This window comes from Hemitrygon akajei, chromosome 29 (assembly GCF_048418815.1).
Source record: "Hemitrygon akajei chromosome 29, sHemAka1.3, whole genome shotgun sequence".
Taxonomy (NCBI): domain Eukaryota; kingdom Metazoa; phylum Chordata; class Chondrichthyes; order Myliobatiformes; family Dasyatidae; genus Hemitrygon; species Hemitrygon akajei.
In genome coordinates, this window is record NC_133152.1 from 50,462,797 (window position 1) to 50,485,511 (window position 22,715).

Genomic DNA, 22,715 nt, shown 5'->3' on the forward strand with positions numbered 1-22,715 from the left:
CAGTGGAAAATAAGTTGGGGAAGGGAAAGGTTCCATAGACACCTATGGAGCATGTGGTGACCAACCTCACACCCAAATCAAGATTGTTTTATATCATTTCCAGTATACTTGTGTAAAGCAGAATGAAATAATTGTTACTCCAGATCCAATGCAGCACACAGAAACATATTAAAATAAAGAACACAATATTAATAGAAAACACAATATAAATATATAGCTTATGTACTTAAATTGATTGCATGTTCATAAAGTGACACTAGGCACAAGTGTATCTGTACATAAGGTTGCAGACAGGAAATGATAACGTGGTGTGGAGGGGGTGGGGGGTTAGTGGGTGGAAGTGTTCATCAGCCTTACTGCTTGGGGAAAGTAACTGTTTTTGAGTCTGGTGGTCCTAGCTTGGATGCTACATAGCCTCCTCCCTGATGGGACTGGGACAAACAGTCCATGAGCAAGGTGGGTGGGATCTTTCTTGATGTTACTGGCCCTTTTCTGGCACCTTTCTGTATGTATATTTTTGATGGTGAGTAGGTTGGTGCTAGTGATGCATTAGGCAGTTTTGATTATCCGCTATAGAGCATTTCTGTCCTCTGCATTTCAGGGTCTATACAATGCAATGATGCAGCAATGGCAGTAATTCAAACCCTGAGCTTCTCCATTGTTTCTCCAGCAGGTCAATTTCCACGGCTAAGTCTTCGTTTCTGTTTGAGGAGGAACAGAGGTGTCTACATCATTCAGTCATACATGCCTTCAATCCTATTGGTGGCAATGTCCTGGGTATCATTCTGGATCAGTCAGTCAGCTGTGCCTGCCAGAGTGTCATTAGGTGATGTTCTCATAATTCACAGTGGGCTTCCAAAGCCAAGTTACTTTATCAGCTTCAGTTTTTTTATTGTCTTCTTTTTTCTATCTTTGTGTTCAGATTTTCAGGCTTAAGTTTAATTGTCATTCAACCATGCACATAAATACAGCCAAATGAAACAGCATTTCTCCTGAGCCAAGGTGCAAAGCACAGTAGCAACAAAACACAGAACATATAGTTATTATTGCAGAAAAATACATACAATCACAAATATATATCATGTTGCATTTAAACCATAAAACTGTAAGAAGTGGGAACAAGAGGAGTTCCAGTTTTCTCTTATATTCATTTGGACCTTTTGTATAATGACACCAAGATTGGGGCCATAGTGGACAGTGAGGAAGAATATCAACACTTGCAGCAGGATCTGAACCAACTGAAAAAAAAAAAGGGCTGAAAAATGGCAGATGGAATTTAATGCAAGCAAGTAGTGGTGTCATATTTTGGCAGGACAAACCAGGATAAATTAGACAATAGACAATAGGTGCAGACGTAGACCATTCGGCCCTTCGAGTGTGCACCGCCATTTTGAGATCATGGCTGATCAACTACTATCAATACCCGGTTCCTGCCTTGGTCCCCATATCCCTTGATTCCCCTATCCATAAGATACCTATCTAGCTCCTTCTTGAAAGCATCCAGAGAATTGGCCTCCACTACCTTCCGAGGCAGTGCATTCCACACCCCCACAACTCTCTGGGAGAAGAAGTTTTTCCTTAACTCTGTCCTAAATGACCTACCCCTTATTCTCAAACCATGCCCTCTGGTACTGGACTGTCCCAGCATCTGGAACATATTTCCTGCCTCTATCTTGTCCAATCCCTTAATAATCTTATATGTTTCAATCAGATCCCCTCTCAATCTCCTTAATTCCAGCGTGTACAAGCCCAGTCTCTCTAACCTCTCTGCGTAAGACAGTCCGGACATCCCAGGAATTAACCTCGTGAATCTACGCTGCACTTCCTTTACAGCCAGGATGTCCTTCCTTAACCCTGGAGACCAAAACTGTACACAATACTCCAGGTGTGGTCTCACCAGGGCTCTGTACAAATGCAAGAGGATTTCCTTGCTCTTGTACTCAATTCCCTTTGTAATAAAGGCCAACATTCCATTAGCCTTCTTCACTGCCTGCTGCACTTCCTCATTCACCTTCAGTGACTGATGAACAAGGACTCCTAGATCTCTTTGTATTTCTCCCTTACCTAACTCTACACCATTCAGATAATAATCTGCCTTCCTGTTCTTATTCCCAAAGTGGATAACTTCACACTTATTCACATTAAACGTCATCTGCCAAGTATCTGCCCACTCATCCAGCCTATCCAAGTCACCCTGAATTTTCCTAACATCCTCATCACATGTCACACTGCCACCCAGCTTAGTGTCATCAGCAAATTTGCTGATGTTATTTTCAATGCCTTTATCCAAATCGTTGACGTAAATTGTAAACAGCTGTGGTCCCAATACCGAGCCCTGTGGCACCCCACTAGTCACCACCTGCCATTCCGAGAAACACCCATTCACCGCTACCCTTTGCTTTCTATCTGCCAACCAGTTTTCTATCCATGCCAATGTCTTCCCCCCGATGCCCTGAGCTTTGATTTTACCCACCAATCTCCTATGTGGGACCTTATCAAATGCCTTCTGAAAATCGAGGTACACTACATCCACTGGATCTCCCCCGTCTAACTTCCTGGTTGCATCCTCGAAAAACACCAACAGATTAGTCAAGCATGATTTACCCTTGGTAAATCTATGCTGCCTCGGCCCGATCCTATCACTGCTATCTAGATATGCCACTATTTCATCTTTAATAATGGACTCTAGCATCTTCCCCACCACCGATGTCAGGCTGACAGGTCGATAGTTCTCTGTTTTCTCCCTCCCTCCTTTCTTAAAAAGTGGGATAACATTAGCCATTCTCCAATCCTCAGGAACTGATCCTGAATCTAAGGAACATTGGAAAATGATTACCAATGCATCTGCAATTTCCAGGGCCACCTCCTTTAGTACCCTAGGGTGCAGACCATCTGGACCTGGGAATTTGTCAGCCTTCAGTCCCATCAGTCTTCTCATCACCGTTTCCTTCCTAATGTCAATCTGTTTCATTTCCTCTGTTACCCTATGTCCTTGGCCCATCCATACATCTGGGAGATTGCTTGTGTCTTTCTTAGTGAAAACAGATCTAAAGTACTCATTAAATTCTTCTGCCATTTCTCTGTTTCCCATAACAATTTCACCCAATTCATTCTTCAAGGGCCCAACATTGTTCTTAACTATCTTCTTTCTCTTCACATACCTAAAAAAGCTTTTGCTATCTTCCTTTATATTCCTGGCTAGCTTGCATTCGTACCTCATTTTTTCTCCCCGTATTGTCTTTTTAGTTAAGTTCTGTTGTTCCTTAAAAACTTCCCAATCATCTGTCCTTCCACTCACCTTAGCTCTTGATCTTTGGATTGAATAGCGTTCATGAGGATAAGTTAAGCAATCTCTTTAGTTGTTGCTTTATGCTGATGACCTTTTGCTCTACATCTCTAATATGGAGTCCTCTCTACCCTCAGTAATTACTTTCTGAATTTAGTCAGTTCTCAGGATATAAACTTAATCTTCATAAGAGTGAACTTTTTCCTTTGAATAATTTGGTATCAGTCAACTCTGACCTTCCTTTTAAAATTGTAAGAAATCAATTTACTTATTTGGGTATAACAATTACTAGGAATTATAAATTTCTTTTTAAAGAAAACTTTATCACTCTTTTGGAAGATGTTAAGAAAGTACTATCAAACTGGTCTCCCCTTTCTTTATCGCTGATTGGACGTATCAATTCTATTAAAATGAATATTTTGCCTAAATTTTTATTTCAAGCCCAACCTGTTTTTATTCCTAAATCCTTTTTTGACTCTTTAGACTCGATTATATCTTCTTATTTATGGAAGAATAACCCCCCCCCCCGATTAAACAAAGTTCATCTTCAGAAAACTAAAAAAAAAATGGGGGATTAACCCTACCCAATTTTAGGTTTTACTACTGGGCAGTCAACATACACTACCTTACATTTTGTTTATATAATATTAATTGTGATGACTGTCCAGTTTGGGTTTCTTCAGAAGTTAATTCTGTTAATAAATTTCTATTATTTCTCTTCTTGGTTCTTCATTTCCTCTATCCTTAAGTAATTTAACTGATAATTATGTAGTTAAACATTCTTTGAGGATTTGGTTACAATTTAGAAAATTCTTTGAGATTTTTAGTTTTTCATTCTCTCGTCCCATTTTTTCTAATTATTTTTTAAACCTTTTTGACTGATGTAGTTTTTAAATAGTGGAATAGACTAGGTATTAAATGTTTTCAGGATCTGTTTGTTGGAGATAGTCTTTCCTCATTTGATCAACTATCTATTAAATATAATCTTCGTAAAGATCACTTTTTTTAGATATTTACAAATTAGAGACTTCTTGCGTTCTCAACTTCATACATTTCCTAAATGTCCAGATAAGAATTTAATTGATACAATTTTTACTCTGAAACCTTTTTCATAATGGATCTATTTCTAATATTTATAGTATGTTGTTGGCAATGAGAAACATTCCATAGACAAAATTAAAAATCTCTGTGAACATGACCTACAGATTTCAATTGATGAGGATACTTGGAATGAAATTTTTAAACTTGTTCACACTTCTTCATTACGTGCACATCACTCTCTTTTACAGTTTAAAGTGGTTCATAGAGCCTATATGACTAAAGATAAGCTCTCTCGTTTTTACTCAGATTTTTCTCCATACCGTAATTGGTGTAATGTCGAAGAGGCCTCTCTAATTCATATGTTTTGGTCCTGCCCATGGCTTGATAAATTTTGGAAAGAAGTATTTCAAACTTTCTCGGAGCTTTTTAAAGTAAACTTTAAACCCAACCCTCTGACTGCCTCGTTTGGCATTGTTGGAGGAAATGATTTTACTCTTAAGCCGAATGATCTGCATATTTTTGCTTATACTTCTCTTTTAGCCAGAAGAGTTTTGTTGCTTAAATGGAAAGATGCTGCTCCGCGTACTCATGCCCATTGGTTGATTGATGTTATGTCATGTTTAAATCTAGAGAATATAAGGTGTTCTATTTCTATACCTAGACAGGATTTTTTCACATTATGGGGACCTTTTTGGAACTACTTTCACAATCTTTGACTTGTTCAGCAATGATGATGGCTACTATATGGTTGAATTTACGACTATCTGTCCAAGATTTTTTTTCTTTTCTTTTAACCAAACAGCTGTTTTTTCCCCTTTTTCCTTTTTTTTGTTATGGGATTTTGATTTTGCTTTAGATTAGAATATACCTTTTCAATATTATGGTTAACTTACTATATATAGATATGGGGCATTTCAACCTTGTTTCTGTTTCCATAATATCATAATTTGTCTATGCAAGTAATTAATAAAAATATTTAAAAAGAAAGTAATCTCTTTAGAGCGAAGGAGGATGAGAGGTGACAATAGAGGTGTACAAAATGATAAGAGACGCAGATTGAGCAGATAGCCAGAGACTTTCCTAGGTCAAAAATGTCAGAACAGGTTCCAGACAAACAGCGTTCCAAGCAAGACCTCCACAGTGGAGCTGGTAGAAGATGACAGCACATCACAATGGCAGAAAAGGTGGAGAAAGGCTGCAGCAATGAAGAGTCCTCAGTCTTCTTACATTCCATGCCTCTGGACCCTGACCCCGATCTGTCAAGGACTGTATGGTGGCTGCCCGTGCATCAGCCTCCCTACATTAAACAAAGTCATCGACAGACATTCTTCATTATGAGAATCCAACTTAACATCCTGGATTATGTGGATCAGCCTCTACAGGCACCCAAGGACCCACCAATAGACAACTTCTTTGGAGAAAATCATACTCGGCTCAAGTGATCGCACCAGTGCTTTGAGATTCATTTTCTTGCTGGTATTTACATGAAAAATAAAGAACAAGAGTAGAATTTATTTTTAAAAAGCTATACATAAACAAAGACCTGCAAACAACTGATGTGAGCTTCTGTCCCTGTACAGGTATCACCACGGTGCTGACCATGACAACCCTAATGATCAGTGCGAGGAAGTCCCTGCCTAGGGCGTCTGCCATTAAAGCACTAGATGTATACTTCTGGATCTGCTATGTCTTCGTCTTTGCTGCTCTGGTTGAGTTTGCGTTTGCTCATTTCAATGCAGACTACATGAGAAAGCAACGCGCCAAAATTAAGAAGAGTAAACCAGGTGGGCAGGTAGGTATTGCTGTAATAGAGAACTGAACAATTTTTAGGTTGAAATGTGGGTGTGAATGTTTATTTACTTATTTAGATATATGGCATGGAACAGGCCCTTCTGGTCCACCAAGCTGCACTGCCAAGCATCCACCGATTCAACCCGAGCCTAATCACAGGACAATTTACAATGACCAATTAACCTACTAACGGGTATATCTTTGGATCGTGACAAGGAACTGGAGCACCCAGAGGAAACACATGCATACATGGGAAGGTACATACAAACTCCTTACAGAAAATGCTGGGATTGAACTCCAATGCCCCAAGTGGTAAAAGCATCATGCTAACCACAGTGCTGCCATGGCATGTGTTACAATACAAAATCAAACTCTTTACCTGAACATGTTGTGCAAAACTGCCTTCTTCACCATAAACACAAGAGATTCTACAAATGCTGGAAATCTAGATTTACACAGACACAAAATGCTGGAGGAACTCAGCAGGTCAGGCTGCATCTATGGAGGGAAATAAACAGTCGACATTTCGGGATGAGACTCTGCATCAGGGCAGCAAATAAAGGGGGTAAAAACCAGAATAAGAAGGTGGGTGGAAGGGAAAGCAATACAATCTGGAAGGTGAATGGTGAGAGCAGGTGAGTGAATGGGTTGGAGAAGGATGAGGTAAGAAACTGGAAGATCATGTGTGAGAAAGTAAAGGGCTGAAGTAAAAGGAATCTGAAAGGAGAGGAGAGTTTTGACTATAAGGGAAGGAGGATTAACCAAAGGATGATAATGGACAGAATAAGGTAACTGGGCAGAGGAAGGAATACAAGAAATGCACCCTCCTCTCCTATTAGATTCCTTCTTCTTCTTCAGAAGGGTCTCAGCCCAAAATATCAACTGTTTATTCCCCTCCGTAGATGCTGACTGATCTGCTGAGTTCCTCCAGTATTTTGTGTCTTGCTCACCTATCTGCTCTCTGCCTATAAAACAACAGGCACCACCAACAGGTAGGCATACGGTTAATGTTCTTCCTGTCCAATGAACTACCCTGAAACCTGTTCCAGTAGTATGGTCCAGATGCACCAGCTGATGGGCGCCACTGTAGTGTAGCGGTTAGCATGATGCTATTACAGCTTGGGGTGTCAGAGTTCAATTCCAATGTCCTCTATAAGCAGCTTCTTTGTCCTCCCTGTGAATATATGGATTTCCTCCAGGTGCTCCGCTTTTCTCCCACAGTCCAAAGACATACTGGTTAGTACGTTAATTGGTCATTGTAAATTGTCCCATGATTAGGCGAGGATTAAATTGGAGGTTGCTGGCACCATAGCTTGAAGGGCTGGTAGGGCCTATTCTGTGCTGTATCTCTAAAAAAAAAATAGCCAACTGTATGAGTGGCTGCAGAACAGTGATTACAGATGGTTGATATAGTCACTGGTATCTTCTGGTGTTTGTCTTTGTGGCAGTTCTACCCCCATCTGTATACTTGCCAGCTTTAACTCATTCTCTCAACCCTGGCCCATGTTCAGGCCCTGCTGCAGACTCTTCAACATAAATCTGGTACTGATGCTACCATGCAATGCATGGGGAGCACCACGGTGTCCAAGATGCTCCCTTGGCTGAGATTGTAGAAGCAATTTGTGTCTGCTCTCCAGGGAAGTTCAGGGCATTGCACTAAATAGGTGTTAAAGTGAGTGAGGAGAACATTGTCCTAGGGATGATGTTTATTCTCCAACAGTAGATGTGAAATCATGATGTTGTTTGTGGAGCCTTGCTCTGCCGTATCTCCATGCTGGGTTTCCCCACACCAGTATTTCTTTGACTGTAAGGTGTCCTGGGCATGAAATGCGCAAGAGAAATGCCTTGTGGACACTTCCACACCCCTCCCCCCGAAAATTACCTTTTCCAAAATCTTCATTCTGGAAAGCACTACAGGGATATTGAAACAAGAACATCACACCATCTTAAAAGTTCTGTCCCCCAGGCAGTTAATCAGATCAACCATTCTAGTCAGCCCCTCCTAATCCCCTCTATCCATTATCCCTGGCAATGCACTGCACTGTAAATACTTTAAATCACTTCTTATAATGCTGTTTACATTGTAAATGCATGCAGGTATTTATGCACATTTTATTCCCTATCTGTACTTTAACTTGTAACATATTTTTATAATTATTATTTATAATTGTTGAAAGTTACTTTTTGGTGCATGTCATGCCCTAACCATCATACCCAGCAAATTCTAATCCATGTAAATGTATATGACAAATAAAGTTGATTGCCTTTGATCACTTAGAATAATACAGTCATAGAGAAGTACAGCACAGAAACATCCCTTCAGCCCATCTAGTCCATGCTGAACCATTTAATTGCCCACTCCCATTGACCCTTACCATATTGATCCTTGATTATCAGTGAGCCCCATCTGCCCAGAGCAACTGGTTTTAAGGAGACAGTAATCCACCTTTGCCCATTCTCCTGTCAGAAGCAGTAGTTCCGCTGGGCTTAGAAGCTAAGTCACACATAAATTCACACACACACACACACACACACACACACACACACACACACACACACACACACACACACACACACACACACACACACACACACACACACACACACACACATCTAGATACAAAATAACAAATTCCATGACATATGCAAATCATAATAAACCTGATTCTAATTCTGATCCTTGATATGTAATCCTTCTTTTTGCAGGAAATTAAGAGAGCCGGAAAGCACGCAATTGTCTTGTTCTCCTTGTCGGCTGCTGGGGTGAATCAGGAGCTGCTCATGTCCAACAGACTGCACAGAGCCAACAGACTACTCCACAGAGATGAATTCGAGAATGGGAAAGCACGGGCAGATAGGCAGAACACAGCTCTTCACAAGAAGCTGACGCTGAAGTCCATATTCAGACCTATTGATTCTGACACAATTGACATTTACGCAAGGGCTGTCTTCCCAGCCGCCTTTGCTGCCGTAAATGTCATTTACTGGGTGGCGTACACTATGTAAAAATCCAAGATTGCAAAGGAGAATGAAATATTTGTTACTCCAGATCCAATGCAGCACAAAAAAACACAATAAGATAAAGAACGATAATAATAAAAATGCAATAAATATAAATACATAAGATAGCTTATATACATAGATTGATTGTATGACCATAAAGTAACGCTGGGCACAGAAATGTCTATACATAAAGAGACTCTGACATGAAATAATAAAGTAGTGATGGGGTGTGGAAGGGTGATTTAGTGGGTGGAGGTGTTGATCAGCCTTATTGCTTGGGGAAATTAATTTGAATATGCAAGTGCTGGCGTGGAAGTCCTTGATGGGAGTGGGACAAACAGTCCATGGACAATGTCGGCGCAATCTTTCATGATGTTACTGGCCCTTTTCCAGCATGTTTCTGTATGTATGACTTTGATGGTGGGCAGGCTGATGCTGGTGATGTGCAGGACAGTTTTGATTACCTGTTGTAGAGCCTTTTACAATGAAGAAATGGGAGTTATGTTAATATCGGACAGGAAAAGTGAACAGGTAATGCAAAACCTCCAAAGAGACAGTGCTCCAGTTTCTAGAGTGACTCTCTCAGCCCACTAGCTTTAAAATCACTGTCTAATTTACTGAATTGGATGAAAATAGGGTATCAGGTCAGAAACAACCAAATGAATTATACCTTGACACATCTTATATACGTAGATGATTTTAAATTATACACTCATCAATAAAACTAAAGCAATTAATTCAAATAGTCCAAATATTTTCAAAAGGTATAAGCACGACCTTTGGACTAAATAAGAGCAGAACATTAAATGTAAAGAAAGGTGCAATCGAGCTCGTAGAATATAAAACAAAGCAGCATGATATAATGCAACCGATGAATGATGTGAAACATTTAAGTATTTAGGGTATAAACAAGCAAAGAAATAAGAACATAGTGAGATAAATGGAAAACATTTTCATAATTTACTTCAAGGCTTAAGAATATCTACCAAACAGAGCTCAAGAGTGAAATATAATAAATGCAACAAACACTTTTGCTATATCTATATTAACATATTCTTTTGGCATAATATCTTGATCTGAAACTGATCTGGAAAATTTACAAAGACAAATAAGAACTGAAATAACAATTTTTAGAAAACACTATGTACACTCAAATGCACTTAGATTAACACTTCCAAGAAAGGAGGAGGATGAGGAATAACAGACATTAAAAATTTACACACCAGTCGGATAAAACTTCTATGGATATATTTTCATCAACGAAAACAGGATTCGACTCTCCATGTGAGCATATGCAATTCTGATAAGAAGTACATACCACTAAACGTAAATGAAAGCACAACCCAGAAAAATCAAGAAATTATCACTTGAGAAGAAAAAGTTAACCACTGGAAGAGCATGAACCTCCATAGAAAACATCCCAAGATCTGAACAGACTAGATGTTGACAAGTAAGTGTTGAATACCTGACTTGGAGTTCGAGACCTCTGCCCCAAAACAGAAGGGTTCCTCTTGAAAATACAAGAACAGGTGGGTGACACAAAAAGTGACCAAAAATGTACAATAAAAGACCAACAAATTCAAGACAATAAATGCAGAAAATGCCAAGAGAAACCAGAAACAATCCAACACATTAAAGGATCCTGCGGCAGCTTAACTCAAACAGAGTACTTGCACAGGCACAATCAAATGGCAAACATTATTCACCAAAATCTTGCTTTAAAATACAAACTCATAAAGGACACGATAGCTTACTATAAATACAAGCCTGGTCTAGTTTTAGAGTCAGAGTCCTACAAATTATGTTATGACTGATCCATTATTATAGATAGGACAATCCATAATAACTGTCCAGATATAATACTACAGGATAAACAAGCAAGAGCAACTTACTTAATAGATATAGCCATTCCAAACACAAAAAACATACAGAAATCAATAAGTGAAAAACACCAGAAATATGCTGAATTGAAAGAGGAAATTGAAAGACTTTGGAACATGAACAGGATATACATTGTCCCAATAGTCATAGCTACAACTGGTATCATCCCAAAGTCACTACACGATAGCATTAAGCAATTAGGCCCGCACAGCAAATATTTATTTAAATCTTCAGAAAGCCACAATACTAAACAACACTAGAATAGCCTGGAAGTTCTTAGCAATTGAAAAATCATTGTGCTTGGCTATGCCTGTCCCTCAGGTTTTACCAGCTTGAGCTGAGAAAAAAACTAAAAATAATAGCAACTTATTTATAGAGAACTTTTCATAAAGAAAATGTAGTTCAAAGTGCTTTACAATGGGATAAAGTGCAAATATGAAAATAAAATCAAAGGATAAAAATAAACATGAAAATAAAAAACAAAAACATTTTAGTTAAAAGCAAGGTTAAATAAATAGAATTTGAGCTGACGTTTAAGTGGCTTAAACAGAGCTCACAAAGGTGTTATGGTCTTTTTAAACTTTTTTTCATGATCTTAAGACCCTACTGAACATTAAGAACTTAAAGCATTGCCGATCCATCCCATCATCGAGTTGCTCATTTTCAGAGAAATTGAAGGAATTGGACTTAGTGCGTACTGTGTTGCTGCCTGCTACAGAGAGGTATTGGAGTCAGTGCACAAAGGCAGTGTGCAGTCTAACAGAGAGTGATTGTCTTAGTCTTTTTTCTTGTGATTACAAGACCCTGTTACACATTGGTAAGATGAAATGCTGCAAGACCAGTTCACTAGTTTACTAGCAGGACCAATGGTAGAGGAGCAGCATGGCTTCAGTCATAGTGAGAACTAGACCTCAAGCCGCGGTGTCACCTGTTTACAGCCGTCCAAGAGAGAGGTGTTGGAGTCGGTGCTAGAGGCAGTTCGGCACAATGTCCATGATGGTGCTGCTGGCCTTCAGTGTTCATTCAGAGGAAGAGAAACTGCATTGTGTCCAACTGCAGACTGCTGAAACATTCATGGACTCAGGAACTTGGAATATAATTTTTTTGTGTGTGACTGTATTTTACTGCTATCTTGTATGTGCTGTGCTGTGTGTGACCATCGAAACTATGTTTTGTACCTTGGCTCTGGAGTAATGCTGTTTTATTGCGCTGTATTCATGGGTATTCATTTATGATTGAATGAAAAATTAAACTTGAATTATACAATTAAATTTGAACTAAAAGTATCAACTGAGTCTGCATCTCTTATTGTTTTAGGTTTAGAATTCCCCAGTTTAGGAGTGTAGTTCAAAAAGTTTACCTGCCAATTATCTTTTGAGGGAACACACACAAAATGCTGGTGGAATGCAGCAGGCCAGGCAGCATCTATAGGGAGAAGCACGGTCAATGTTTTGGGCCAAGACCCTTCGTCAGGACCCTTTGTCCCTATAGATGCTGCCTGGCCTGCTGCATTCCACCAGCATTTTGTGTGTGTTGCTTGTATTTCCAGCATCTGCAGATTTCCTCATTTTATCTTTTGAGGGAGGTGGTTTAAGCATTAGGGCTAGCAGAGGAAAACCTGAGAGATCAAGCAGTAGTACAAAATGAAAGGATTCTATGATGTACTCTGGTCCCAGACCATTGAAAGCTTTAAGAACAAGAAAGATATAGGAAACCAATGCAAAGTAGCTAGGATGGAAATTAAACACAAAGTACACTGCAGATACTGGGGTCAAAGTAACACATACAACAAGCTGGAGGAACTCAGTAGGTCGGGCAGCATTCCATGAACTCATCACTCTGACCCCTGACATCTCCTCTGTACCTATTTCCAAGCACCTTAAAACTGTGCCCTCTCATGCTTGCCATCAATTCCTCTCATCATCTTGTACACCTCTATCAGGTCACCTCTCATCCTCCATCCTCCAAGGAGAAAAGACCAAGTTCACGCAATTTATTCTCATAAGGCATGCTCCCCAATCGAGGCAACATCCTTGAAAAGCTCCTCTGCACCCTTTCTATGGCTTCCACATCCTTCCTGCAGTGAGGTGACCAGAACTGAGCACAGCACTCCAAGTGGGGTCTGGCCAGGGTGCTATATAGCTGTAACATTACCTCTCAGCTCTTAAACTCAATCCCATGGTTGATTAAGGCCAATGCACTGTATGTCTTCTTAACCACTGTCAACCTGAACAGCAGCTTTTTTAAAAAAAAATTTAATTGAATTTTCAAATAGGTTACATAAAGAAAAAAAAATTATCAACCCTTCCCCCCTCCCCCCTAACCTATCCCTATAGAAAAAAAAGAGAAGAAAAAAGAAAGAAAGAAAGAATGCCTGGATATCGGAAGATCCCCACATGCTCCATGGAGTTCATAATAGCTTTAATATGTATATTTATTTCTCTCCCCAGATAACCAATAATTTTATCTTCGGAGCACCTATATATTTAATTCTATTTTTTGTAAATAAGGGCACCAAATTTTCAGAAATATTTCATATTTATCTCTTAAATTATAAGTAATTTTTTCAAGTGGAATGCAGCTAAAAATTTCATTCTTCCAACGATCTATACTTAAGTATGAATCCGATTTCCAAGTAACTGCAATAGCCTTTTTGGCTACTGCCAATGCAATTTTTATGAATTCTTTCTGATATTTATTCAATCTGGATTTTGATTTTATCCTTTTAATATTGCCTAGTAAAAATAATGTTGGATTATGTGGAAGTTGTATTCCAATAATTTGTTCCAGTAAAACTCTTAAATTTGTCCAAAAAGGTTGAATTTTAAAACAAGACCAAGAAGAGTGTAAAAAAGTACCAATTTCTTGATTACATCGAAAACATTGATCAGATAAATTTGAGTTTAATCTATTTATTTTTTGTGGTGTAATATATATTTGATGTAAAAAGTTATATTGTACTAATCTTAGTTGAACATTTATTGTATTTGTCATACTGTCAAGACATAATCTTGACCAACTTGTTTCATCAATTTTAATATTCAAATCAGTTTCCCATTTTTGTCTTGACTTATGAATTCCTTGTTTAATTGCCTGTTTTTGAATCAAATTACACATACCAGAAATATTTTTTTTAGTTTTTCCTTTATGAATTAAATTTTCTATTTCATTAGGTTTCGGCAATAATATTGTTTGACCCAGTTTATCTCTTAAATAAGCCCTTAATTGGAAATAACAGAAAAGAGTGTTATTTGATATTTTATATTTATTCTTTAATTGGTCAAATGACATTAATACACCTCCTTCAAAACAGTCTCCTATATATCTAATCCCTTTGTCAAACCAGTTATATAAAAGTTGATTATCCATTGTAAAAGGGATAAGTTTATTTTGAATTAGAGGTCTCTTTGCTAATAAAGATTTCTTTTTCTCATCATCAACATTTATCTTATTCCATAAATCAATCAAATGTTTTAGTTCTTTCTTTTCCCATATCCATTTAGATGCCCATTTATATATCAAATCTTCTGGTATATTTTCTCCTATTTTGTCTAATTCTATTCTAATCCATGCCGGTTTATCTTCATCAAAAGAAGATGCAATAAATCTAAGTTGATTTGCTTTGTAATAATTCTTAAAATTTGGTAATTGTAACCCTCCTAGGTAAAATTTCCATGTCAATTTTTCCAACGATATTCTTGACATCTTACCTTTCCAAAGGAATTTCCTCACACATTTATTTAACGCTTGAAAAAATTTCTGCGGTAATTGCATTGGTAGTGTTTGGAATAAATATTGTAATCGAGGGAATATATTCATTTTTACAGCATTGACTCTACCCATTAATGTTACTGGTAACATCATCCATTTATCAAGATCCTCTTGAATTTTTTTCAATAATAACAAATAATTTAAATACTTTATACCATTTATCGGCCATCTAAATTGAGTTATTAATCGACATTGACTATAATCTCCTTTAGTAAGGGGTAGAATTTCACTTTTATCCCAATTTATTTTGTACCCTGATATTTTCCCATATTCTTCCAATCTAGAAGATAATTTATGCAATGAATGCAATGGGTTAGTTAGATAAATCAGAACATCATCAGCAAATAATCTTATATTCCTCCTGATTAATTCTGAAACCCATAATATCTGAGTCAGTTCTAATTAATTCAGCTAATGGTTCAAATAAAGCAGGTGATAATGGACAACCTTGTCTAGTTGACCCTGTTAACTGAAATGATGTTGAAATTTGGCCACTTTAGCTTTGGGGTTAGTATTTAAGGTTTTAATCCATTTTATAAAAGATACTCCTAATCCATATCTTTCCAATACCTTAAATAAAAAATCCCATTCCAATCTATCAAATGCTTTTTCTGCATCCAAAGCAACTGCCACACTCATTTCTTCCCTCTTCTGTGCCAAATGAATTATGCTAAGTAACCGAGTTACATTATCTGCCGATTGTCTATTTTTAATAAATCCTGTTTAGTCCATGTGTATTAATTTTGGTAAGTATTTAGATAATCTATTAGATAAAATCTTTGCTATTATTTTATAGTCCGTGTTCAACAAAGAAATAGGTCTATATGATGTTGGCTTTAAAAGATCTCTGTCTTTTTTTGGCAATACTATTAAAATAGCTATCGAGAAAGATTCTGGAAGTTTATGCATTCTTTCCGCTTGGTGTATTAGCTCCATAAAAGGAGGAATTAACAAATCTTTAAACTTTTTGTAAAATTCAGGCGGAAAACCATCTTCTCCTGGAGATTTATTACTCTGAAGTGATCCTAGAGCTTCTTTGACCTCTTTTAATGTAAAAGGCACATCTAATCCCTTCTGTTCTTCCGAATTCAATTTTGGGAGAGTTATTTGTGATAAAAACCTTTCTATCTCAACAATATCATTTTGTGATTCTGATTGATACAGTTCAGAATAATTTTTTTTTTAAAGTTTCATTGATTTCTAAAGGTTTATAAGTAATTTTATTTACACATTCTAATTGCATTTATCGTTTTGGAAGCCTGGTCTGTTTTTAACTGCCAAGCAAGAATCTTGTGTGATCTTTCACCTAGTTCATAATATCTCTGTTTAGTTCTCATAATTGCTTTTTCTGTTCGGTATGTCTGAAGTGTATTATATTGTAGCTTCTTATTAACAAGTTGTCTTTGTTTTTCTTCTGTCATATATCTTTGAGATTCTTTTTCTAATTTTGTAATCTCTTTTTCCAATTGATCTATTTCTACCATATATTCCTTCTTAATTTTAGAAATATAACATTATCTGGCCTCTCGAATATGCCTTCATCGCTTCCCATAATATAAATTTATCATCAACTGAATGTTTGTATCTAAAAAAAACTGAATCTGTTTTTTCATTAAATCACAAAAATCTTGACGTTTTAATAATATTAAATTAAATCTCCATCAGTAAATCGATTCCTCCTTATCCATCATTATCATTGTCATTATCAAGGGGGAATGATCTGACAATATTCCTGCCTTATATTCCATATTTTTCATTCTGTCTTGAATATTTGCTGATAGTAGGAAAAAATCTATCCTTGAATAAGTTTTATATCTATTTGAATAAAATGAATAATCTCTTTCTCTTGGGTTAATTCTTCTCCATATATCAATCAAATTTAAATCTTTCATCAATGATAAAGTTAATTTTGCTACTTTTGGTTTTGTAACAACCTTTGTTGACCTATCTAAAACTGGGTCTAGACAAAAATTAAAGTCTCCACCTATTAATATTTTATCGTGTGCGTCAGCCAAATTCAAAAAAGCCTCATATAAATTTTACATCGTTTTCATTTTGTGCATAAATATTCATAAGTCCATAGTTCTGAAAAGATTTGACAATGTATAATTACATATCTTCCCGCAGAATCAATTAATACATTTTGTATTTTAATTGGTAAAGTTTTGTTGACCAACATTGCAACTCCCCTCGCTTTTGAATTAAATGAAGCTGCTGTAACATTCCTGACCCAATTTCTCTTTAATTTCTGATGTTCTATCTCTGTTAAATGTGTTTTTGTATAAAAGCTATATCTATTTTCATTTTCTTAATGTATGTTAAAATTCTTTTTCTTTTCACCGGTCCATTAAGCCCATTAACATTAAAACTTTAAAAATTCAGTAAATTAGTCATTATTTTTAATGGGGTTACTCCAGTCTATAATAATACATAATATTTCAACTCTCATAGTACCGTGGGGAATTATTTTAAAATTCTCCATGTTGCTATGTGTCTCCCCTCCGATCATCCAGGCAAAGAAAGATAAAAGAAAAATAGGTTATAAAGAAAAAAAAACAACCCCCCCCCCGCTAATGTTGTGAATGAAAAAAAACACAACATTACCCCCCTCCATTGTGCGGGTCATGGCAAACACCATGATTACACACGTGAATCCCATAGCGATCAATCCGAAATTCCCCCAGCTCCCCTGTAACATGAAAAAAGTATATATAAGAGAAGAAAAAATAATATCACTACTCTCGATTAATATTTCTCAAATTTTTACCTTTCTCCCCCTGTATCATATAATTAAAAGTATATTTAAATATTCTTCTGTCCTTAATGTCCATCAATTCACTTCAGTGTCCCCATCTTCATCTTTAATCTGTTTCACTTTTAAATCTTTACTGTGTCTAGCGAATATTTGGGAGTTCTTGTGCAAACTCCTCTGCATCCCAATGATCAGTAAAAAATCTTCTTTTTCCGTCATCCAAAAAAATTATCAGTGTTGCCGGGTGGCGCAATATAAATTTATAACCCTTTTCCCATAAAACTTTTTTCGCTGAGTCAAGTTCCTTCTTTCTCTTCAAAAGGTCATAACTTACATCAGGATAGAAAAGAACTCCTTTCCCTTCTATCATCAATGGCTCATTTCTCTTTCTGGCACATTGGGAAGCCACCTTCAGGATTTTTTCTTTATCTTGATATCTTAAGCATTTTATCAAGATTGGTTGTGGGTTTTGATCCGGTTGAGGTTTTGGTCTTAAGGCTCTGTGGACCCTTTCGATTTCAATCAACTGGGTTCCCTCTTCCATTTCCAAATTTTCCGGGATCCATTTTTGAAATTTTTTTATTGGATCCTCTCCCTCTATCCCTTCTTTAAGACCAACAATTTTAATATTATTTCGTCTACTAAAATTTTCAAGCACGTCTATTTTTTCCAACAGTCGTTTTCTTCCTGATATCCAGGCAAGAATATTATCTTCCATTTTATTCACTCTATCAATAGTGTCTCCCATTATTTCTTCCAGCTTTTTAACTTTCTTGTCCATTTTCTCCTGTTTTTTCACCATTTTATCAAACATAGTCTTCATATTTTTAATATCTTCTTTTATTATTTTTAATGTTTTAATTATTTTAATTAATGCATTATTTGCGCCAAAGCTTCTCTTATGTCTCCAGAATATCTTCCACTTCCAACCTCTTCCTGTTGTTCTTCTTTTACCTCCTCATCTTCATCTGTATGTTCCAGAGAATCCAAATCTACCTCCGGTTCATTTTCACTTCCACTTCCAATCTTAGCTGGGATTTGTAGTTCAAATTGTTCATGTTTGCGCATGCCCTTTCCTGCGCGCGCACGCAGTTCCTGTTGTTCCTTCTTGGAGACTGTTGTTGTTGCCGCCGATTCCTGTTCTGTATCGCCAGAGGTAAGATGCACTTGAGTCCGAGGCTTCTTCATGGTGGTCGGCCCAGCTTGTACTGTCTTCAAAGTGGAAGTTGTCTTCTTTGTCTGTTTAGGAGGCATATCTAAGGAAAATCCTGAGTAGTTTAGACATAGTTTTTAGAAAATATTTACTAACTTTTCTTCACTTAAACATTAATTTATTAGTTTTTTACGGGAGAGCTGGATTTCCACATCTCGATCCTACGTCATCACGTGACGTCCCCCCTGCACAGCAGCTTTGAGTGTCCTATGGACTCGGACCCCAAAATCCACACTGCCAAGAGTCTTACCATTAATACTATATTCTGCCATCATATTTGACCTACCAAAATGAACCATCTTCCACTTATCTGGGTTGAACTTCATCTGCCACTTCTCAGCCCAGTTTTGCATCCTATCAAAATCCTGCTGTAACCTTTGACAGCCCTCCACACTATCCACAACACCCCCAACCTTTGTGTTATCAGCAAATTTACTAATCCATCCCTCCACTTCCTCATCTAAATCATTCATAAAAATGACAAAAAGGGTCCCAGAACAGATCCCTAAGGCACACCATTGGTCACCAACCTCCATGCAGAATATGACCCATCTACAACCACTCTTTGCCTTCTGTGGGCAAGCTATTTCTGGATCCACAAAGCAAGGTCCCCTGGGATCCCATGCCTCCTTACTTTCTCAGTAAGCCTTGCATGGGGACCTTATCAAGTGCCTTGCTGAAAGCGCCTTACACTACATCTACTGCTTTATCTTCATTGATGTGTTTAGTCACATCCTCAAAAAATTCAACCAGGCTCATAAGGCATGAGCTGCCTTTGGCAAGTCATGCTGACTATTCCTTTCTTTCTTTTCAAATCTTTTTATTGCATTATACTCAGTTAAATGAACATATCAATAATAACAATACCAAGAGAACAAGATTACAATAATAGCTATAACATATACAAACATAAGTTCCAAATATCATATCCAGACATGTCCACCCGATCTCTTGAAAATTGAAACAGGAAAAAGTTCAAAAGATATGTTCAGGAGTAAAAAAAAACAAAAACAAACGAACAAAAATCCCCTAAACTAAACACAAAAGAAACTGGGTTGCCATAATTTGTTAATTATATATATTCTGTCCTTGACTCTGTTCCTCCTTCCATAAATGGTTAAGTATTACTTTACTTTATTACTTTATTGTCACCAAACTATTGATGCTAGAGCGTACAATCATCACAGCGATATTTGATTCTGCGCTTCACGCTCCCTGGAGTTCAAATCAATAGTAAATATAATAAAATTTTAAATTATAAATCATAAATAGAAAATAGAAAAGGGAAAGTAAGGTAGTGCAAAAAAAAACGAGAAACCCCGAGGAACTTAAAGCTTTTGATCTGTTCCACCTGCACACAACCGATGTAAATGTGGTCGTGAGGTCCACTACTCCTTCTGAAGTCTACAACCAATTCCTTTGTCTTGCTAATATTGAGAGATAGATTATTGTCTTCGCACTATGCCACCAGGTTTATTAGGAAAAGGGATTCAAAAAAGATTTTTAAAAATCAACTGAAGTCCAATGTATGGAAATATTGAATAAAAGACTCCCAAGTTTCCTCAAACTTAATCAAGGAATTAACCGTGCCACTCCTAATTTTTTCTAGGTTTAAACAAGCTATAGTTTGAGAAAACCATTGAAGTGTAGTAGGGGGTTCAAAATCTTTCCATTTAAATTAAATGGATCTTCTGGCCATCAGTGTAACAAATGGAACGCTGAAGATGATAAATAACTAGAATCAATCATTGGTCATCCAAAAATTGCAGTAATAGGACATAGTTGTAAATCAATATGTAAAACTGCTGAAACAATATCAAAGATGTCTTTCCAATATTTTTTCAGAAGAGGGCAAGACCAAAACATATGGGTTAAAGAAGCAACCTCAGAGTTACATCTGTCACACATAGGGTTTATATGGGAATAAAAACAGACTAGCTTGTCTTTTGACATATATGTTGTATGAACCACTTTAAATTGTATTAAAGTAAGTCTAGCACACATTAGTATTAACTAATTTAAGAATCTTTTCCCACTCTTCTATGGATATACTTATTTTAAGTTCTTGGTCCCATTCATTCTTTATTTTCTCAGATATGCCTGAAGGGATTTTCATGATCAAATCATAAATAGTTGCTATTACACTCTTTTGTAAGGGATTTAAACTTAATTTTTTTCCCGTAATTTCAGCTTGATATGACATCGGAAAGGTAGGCAAAATAACATTCAAAAAATTTCTAATCTGTAGATATCCAAATAAGTGCGATCTAGGCAAATTGTATTTATTAGATGACTGTTCAAAAGACATAAAACAGTTATCCGTAAATAAATCACGGAAACAGTTTATTCCTTTCATTTTCCGAAGGAGAAAGGCTTGATCAATTCTGGACGGTTGAAAAGAAAATTAAATAAAATAGGGCTAGAAAGGGCAAATTTTTTCAAATCAAAATATTTACGAAATTAGAACATATTCATATTGTATATTTAATTATTGGGTTGGTAATTTGTTTATTCAATTTAGTAAATCCAAAGGGGAGCGAAGCCCCTAAAATAGACACGTTCAAGATCCAACCACTTTGGACTTTGGGTTTTATCTAACTCTTGGGTCCAAAAGGTTAAATTTCGGATATTAATTGCCCAATAGTAAAATCTAAAGTTCGGCATCGCCAAACCACCATCCTTTTTGGGTTTCTGTAAATACTTCTTACTCAACCTTGGGTTTTTACTCTGCCATATATATGAAGAAATTTTGGAATCAATAATATCAAAAAAAGGATTTAGGAATAAAAATTGGTTGAACCCTATCATTAGGCGACATGCGAGCATTCATTAACTGTTGATAAATGATAGCTATTAATCGTTTTTGAAAAGGTTTAAACTGAAAAATAGCATAAGCCAAATTTAAAGAGCAGGCCGAGGGGTAATTCGGTAAAAAAAATCACGTAAAAAATTCCTAACCTGTAAATATCTGAAAAAATGTGTATTAGAGATATCGTATTTATCCATTAACTGTAAAACGGACATTAAACAGTCTTGCAAAAACAAATCTAAAAAAGTTTTTATTCCCTTAATTTTCCATGTTAAAAAAGCCTTATCCAAAGTTGATGGTTTAAAAAAGAAATTAGAATAAATATTACTAGAAAGTAGAAAATCATTTCATTCAAAAAATCTATGAAACTGAAACCAAATTTTTAAAGTATGTTTAACAATAGGGTTAAGAGCTTGTCTACCTATTCTGGAGAGCGAAAACTGAAGGGGAGCTCCTAATAAAGAAGCTAACGAAAACCCCATTACTGAATTTTCCTCCAACTGTAACCATGAAGGGCTATCTTGGTCATCTACGTCATACATCCAAAAAGTAATATAACGAATATTAATTGCCCAATAATAAAATCTAAAGTTTGGTAAAGCCAGTCCTCCATCTTTTTTTGGTTTTTACAATAAGTTTATTCACTCTAGAGCTTTTATTATTCCAAATATAAGACAAAATCAGAGAATCTATTTTATCAAAAAATGTTTTTGGAATAAAAGAGGGAACTGCTTGAAATATATATAAAAATTTCAGTAGAATAACCATTTTTATAGCATTTATTCGACCTATCAATGACATCGACATAGGTGACCATTTAGAAAGTGCCTGTTGAGTATATTCAACTAAAGGGGAGAAATTATACCTATATAGGTCTTTAAAATTTCAGACATTCACTTTCAGACAATCAATGGAGTAAAATTTATTATTTAGTCAATAATTCATCTATCTGCACATGCCATATCTTAATTCTGTTTAAGACAGTACACAGGGCCCATATGTCCAAAGATAAATTGGCACATATTTTTCCTAATATAAGCCCTATTTGTGACAGATGTAACACAGAAGTGGCTACTCTAACTCATATGTTTTGGTCATGTGTAAGTTTAAACAATTTTTGGAGGGATGTGTTTGGAATATTATCTAAAGTTATAAATGTGGATGTTCA

At 36.5% G+C, this 22,715-nt stretch overlaps 1 protein-coding gene across 2 annotated transcripts in view; it reads left to right on the forward strand.

Annotated features, from left to right (window-relative positions):
* The window catches only part of gabrd (gamma-aminobutyric acid type A receptor subunit delta), a 161,943-nt gene extending 149,737 nt beyond the window's left edge, over nt 1-12,206 (forward strand). The window contains exons 7-9 of one of the 2 annotated variants that reach the window (XM_073032459.1): nt 671-826; nt 5,908-6,119; nt 8,825-12,206. In XM_073032459.1, the coding sequence (XP_072888560.1) occupies nt 671-826; nt 5,908-6,119; nt 8,825-9,124 (668 nt within the window). In that variant the 3' untranslated portion in view covers nt 9,125-12,206. The remainder of the gene's footprint in view (nt 1-670; nt 827-5,907; nt 6,120-8,824) is intronic. The other variant, XM_073032460.1, reaches the window with a different exon arrangement.
* Nucleotides 12,207-22,715: the final 10,509 nt, after the last annotated feature.